This window comes from Chrysochloris asiatica, unplaced genomic scaffold, assembly GCF_000296735.1.
Source record: "Chrysochloris asiatica unplaced genomic scaffold, ChrAsi1.0 scaffold00226, whole genome shotgun sequence".
NCBI classification, from domain to species: Eukaryota; Metazoa; Chordata; class Mammalia; order Afrosoricida; family Chrysochloridae; genus Chrysochloris; species Chrysochloris asiatica.
The window spans coordinates 136236-141531 of NW_006408744.1; the positions used below are offsets into that span (position 1 = coordinate 136236).

The 5296-nt window shown below is 39.6% G+C and overlaps 1 protein-coding gene across 1 annotated transcript in view; it reads right to left on the bottom strand.

Moving 5' to 3' along the window:
- Positions 1–5296, bottom strand: part of OPTN (optineurin) — a 76185-nt gene that overhangs the window by 58496 nt on the left and 12393 nt on the right. The window contains 1 exon segment of the mRNA XM_006873159.1: positions 4391–4573. Coding sequence (XP_006873221.1) covers positions 4391–4573 — 183 coding nt within the window.

Below are 5296 nucleotides of genomic sequence, written 5' to 3' on the forward strand. Positions count from 1 at the left end.
TTGTTGAAAGATTTCTATTTGTATTCCATCAATTCCTGGAGGCTTGTTTTTCACCAATGCCTTCAGTTCAGCTTGGACTTCTTCCTTCAGTACCATTGGTTCTTGATCATATGCTCTTTTTGGCACAGTGACTGTGTATTCCGTCTATTTTCTTTAACATTTTTCTGTATCATTCAATATTTTCCCCCAGGAAATCCTGGAATGATTTTTTCTTCAGTTGTTTCAGCTTGAGAAATGCTGATCATGTTTTTGCCTTTTGGTTTTCAAACTCCTGGTCTTTGCACATTTCATCATACTTTGCCTTCTCAAGCTGCCCTTTGAAATTTTGTTCAGTTCGTTTACTTCATTATTTCTTCCATTAGTTCTAGCTTCTCTATACTCAAGAGCAAGTTTCAGAGTCTCTTCTGACATCCATTTCAGTCTTTTCTTTCTTTCCTGACTTTACAATGACTTTTTGCTTTCTTCTTGTATGATATTCTTGATGTCATCACTACAACTCTTCTGGTTTTCAGTTATTACTGTCTAATAAATCAAATCTACTTTTGAGACAGTCTCTAAGTTCAGGTGGGACATATTCAAGGTCAAATTTTAGCTCTTGTGGACTTATTTTAAGTTTCTTCAGCTTCAGCTGAACATGCATATGAGCAATTGATGATCTGTCCCACAATCTGCACCTGACCTTGTTTTGGCTGATGCTACTGAGCTTTTCCACCATCTCTTCTCACAGAAGTCAATTTGATGCCTGTGCATTCCCTCTGTTTAGGTCCACTTGTATAGTCACATTTTTTGTTGTTTAAAAAAGGTGTTTGCAATGAATACGTTGCTGGTCTTGAAAAAGTCTATCATGCAGTGAGACTGAAACGTGAAGGCAGTCTTTACACACAAAGAAATAACAAGCAGCACTCTGTGATGTTATATTTAGGGCAGTTTTTACAACTTTAATTATTGAAATGTTCCTTTTGGTGATAAATGTGATACCATTCATCTTGTATTTGTCGTTTCTGGCATAGTAAACTATATGGTTGTCTAGTTCAAAATGGCCAATACCAGTCCATTTTAGCTCATTAATGCCTAGGATATTGATCTTTATGTGCTCCATTTAATTTCTGACAACTTCCAATTTTGCTAGGATTATAGTTCATACATTCCATGTTCCAATCATTAATGGATGTTTGCAGCTGCTCCTTCTCATTTTGAGTTGTGCCCCATCAGCAAATGAAGGACCTGGCAGCTGTGATCTTTTCAGGTGATTATGGAGTAGTTTTCCCCAGTCCTATTTTGAGTGCTTCCCAACCTGAGCAGCTCATCTTTCAGCACTATATTTGACAATATTCTGCTGTTATTCATAATGTTTTCCTCTTCTGGCACTTATCTGACAATGTTCCACCACTATTTCATAAGGTTTTCAGTAGGTAAACTTTTAGAAGTATTCTGCCTCTCCTTCTTCCTAGTTTGTCTTAGCTCCACTAAAACCATGGGTGACCTGCTGGTATTTAAAATACTGGTGACATAGCTTCTAGCATCACATCAACATGCAAGCCACCACAGTGCTACAAACCAAAAGACAAGTAAGCAGTGGTGTGTGTAGGATACTGGATGTTATTCTTGAGTTTTCCTCCTTAATTTTCTTCTTCTTGTTGCTTAGATCACTTAATGATTTACCTACTTGGTTTATTCTTTAACAGAACTGTCAGTACATTCAGATTGGTCATAACAGATGCTTCATGGGTGCTCAGCAATGTGTCAGCACATGCTACTTCTCTTAGCTTATTTCATTTTGGGGTGCACACAAATGTGAGTTTGAAAGCACTGACTTCAAACTCAGTTCTCTGAAGGTCCTGATGTTGGGAGAGAGGGAGAAGACAACATAACCTATCTTCAGCCTACAACTGGGGAATGCTCTTTCTTTTCAAAAGCATTTTATTTTTGTTGCTGAACTGTTGAGACTAAACACAGCAGTTATTGTTGTTGTTATGTGCCGTGGAGTCGGTTCCAACTCATAGTGACCCTGCACAGGGTTTCCGAGGCTGTAAATCTTTACGGGAGCAGAAAGCCTCATCTCTCTCCCGCATAACAGTTGGTAGTTTAGAACTGCTGACCTTGCAGTTCACAGCCTGATTCATACAGCAGAATACATACCAATTCAGCAATTCCTATACTTGTAATTCAGTGATACTGATTATATTCTTCGAAATGTGCAATTATTCTCACTTCCTTTTCCAAGTTGTTCCCCCAACCCCATTTCATATATTCACTGCTCCCTAGGGTTCCCATGTAATTTTCTGAGTGTCTGTTGTCAATTTGCTAGATCTTATAAGAGCACAATGATCAAGGCACACATTCTTTACCAGTTAAGCTAACGTTTTAAGAAGACTTCAGGGGATGTTTTTGGTTTAAGGTTTAAAGATTATCTGAGGACATAGTTTCAGGGGTTCATCCAGCTTCCATGGCTCCATATATTCTAGATTCCATGAGAATCTCTCCCCTTTTGATTAGGATTCTTCTACAGGCATTATTCTGTTTTTCTGGTCTCATTACAAAGGAGTCAGTTGTTCATGGAGACAAATAGCCACATATCTACATCCTCCTCCTATTCCTGACTCTCCTTCTTCCTCTGTTGCTCCAGGAGAACAGACACCAATTGCTGTACTTTGGATGGCAAGCTCGTTAAGACCCTAGGCACTAGTAATGAACTAGGAGGTAAAACAGAAGCACCAAATGTGCCAAAAGGCTAATTGACTGGGATCTCCCATGAAACCATGACCCTAAGCCTCCAAATGAATGAACTCAATACCATGAGGTAGGTGTCTGATAAACAGCCTCAGCAGCTGCTCTTCAGTTGTTGTTGTAAATATATCATAGAACTTTTGTCAATCAAGTTTTAAGAAGTGTTCAATTTATAGGCAGCAAGACCATTATTACTCAGCTGTGCAGCCCTACCCTTGAGCAAAGCATTTTTTCTATCACCTTAAACTGACAGTCACTACTCCATAAGCAATAACACTCTGTTTCCCTCCCTCTTAGCCCTGGTAACTATGAATACACTTTGTTTCCATATATTTGTCTGATCTTGTCTCTTTATATAAGTGAGATCATGTAATATTTGTCCTTTTTTGACTGACTTATTTCACTCAGCATCATGTTTTCAAGCCCCATCCATAGAGTTAATTTCTCTTACAGGTTGAGTAGTGTTTCATTATATGTATGTACCACATTTTATTTATCTATTAGCATAGTGGTTACGAATCGGGCTGTGAACCTTAATGTCAGCAGTTCGAAACTACCAGCTGCTCCGCGGGAGAAAGATGAGGCTTTCTACTCCCGTAAAGATTTACACCCTTGGAAACCGTGTACAGGGTCGCTATGGGTCGGAACCGACTCAACAGCACTTAACAACAACAACAAATTCTCCCACCATTTTAAAAAATGTCATTGCCATTTTGGAGGAAATTTACATATCAAATTAGGATCTCCTGAGCAATTTCTATACGTTAGTCACTGAAATGGTTATATATTTCACAATGTGTCAGCACTCTCATTATTCCCACTCTGTTTGTTGTCCCCAGTAATCTAGATGGTCTCCCCTTACTCTCTCATCTTAGTCAGGCACATGTTGACGACTGTTAGGTGTCATGTACATGATTGTTTACAAGAGTACAATTCTTACAGGTGAGATTACTTATTTTAGGAGTCACTTTGTATTTGGTGATAACTGACCATTGGGAGTGGTCTGAATTCCAAGTTTAAAGGTTACCTATCCCATGGCAATAGTCTCAGGGATTCCTCTAGTCTTTGACAGTGCAATAAGGCTGGCCTTTCATAGGGATCTGAGTTTTGGTCTACCTTTTCCTCCCATTCTAGGCTGGGAGGAAATGATCTAGGATCATCTATTGTATTTCTGGTTAAAACAACTGGTAGTGGCAGCAGGAGAAATATGAGGCTTTCTGCTTCTGCAAACATTTATATCCTTGGAAGTCCTATATAGCAGGGGTGGGAAACATCTGACCTATGGCTGTATAACGCCTCGCAATCATTGGGTCTGGCCCTGCCAAGGCAACTGCAGGAGCTTTTATCATAGCAACATAAATATATATTAAGTGATGTTATAAATACCCAAATGGTTGGCAGAAAAAAAGTTTCCCACCTGGTGTGGTGCTAAGGATAAGGCGCTACACCATAAGTTCAAACTTATCAGCTGGTCCTCAGAAACCCCATACAGTGTCGCTGTGAGTCAGAACTGACTTGATGGCACTTAACAACAACACCACCCCCTACTATACACTATAAGTCAAGACTGACTATGCAGCACTTAACAACAAAAAGAAATGGCAGTATATTTTTTACAACTGTCCAATCGGGGTTTTGTAGTTTGTTTTTTCAGAAAACTTACAGCCATTCTAATTTCAACAAAGGAGTCTTCAGAGGAGCCGCTTGCGTTCAGCTTGAGCTGTAATTCAGATACGATGCCCAGCAGATCTGCTTTTTCAGCTTGCAGGCGAACCACCTGTGTCTTCAGCTGCTCCATTTCCTGCTCTGGCTCTGCCTTGGGAACCTTAGAGTCACCAGTTGAGTTCTGGAAATGACAAGGAAATTGAAGCAAATTATAATTCAAACAAAGGGCCAGGTCATCAAACTTATAAGCACTGAACTACTAATTGCAAGGCTGGCAGTGCAAACTCACCAGCTGTTCCTTGGAAACTCTATACAGGGTTACTGTGAGTTAGAACCGACTCCACTGCACTTAACAACACCACTTTGACAAAGCTTTAAAGTAGAAACTTCTTGTTTTAACTTGGCAACTTGTTATGACTTGTTGTTGTTGTTGTTAAGTGCCTTCAAGTCGGTTCTGACCCATAGCGACCCTGTACAGGGTTTCCGAGGGTTTACGGGAGTAGAAAGCCTCATCTTTCTCCCGTGGAGCGGCTTAACATAGTAAATTTTTACATCATTTATTATTTTCAAACAGTACACTAAATTAGCCCATGACAGGAAAGAAAGGTTTCCTGAGACACTGGAATAGTCCAATTTAATGAAAACAACCAACCAGATATCGGTAATGGTAGACTCATATAAGCAATGTCGTGAATTCAAACCCACCAAAACAGAAGAACACGGTCAGTATTTCTCAAGCAGGGGGAACTGAAGAAAAAATTCAAGCCTCGACTTTCATTATTGAAAGATTAACTGGGCAAATTACTGAGTGATGCAAAATGCATCAAGAAAAGATGGAAGGAATACACAGAGTCATTGTACCAAAAGGAAATGGTTAATGTTCAACCATTTCAAGAGGTACCAT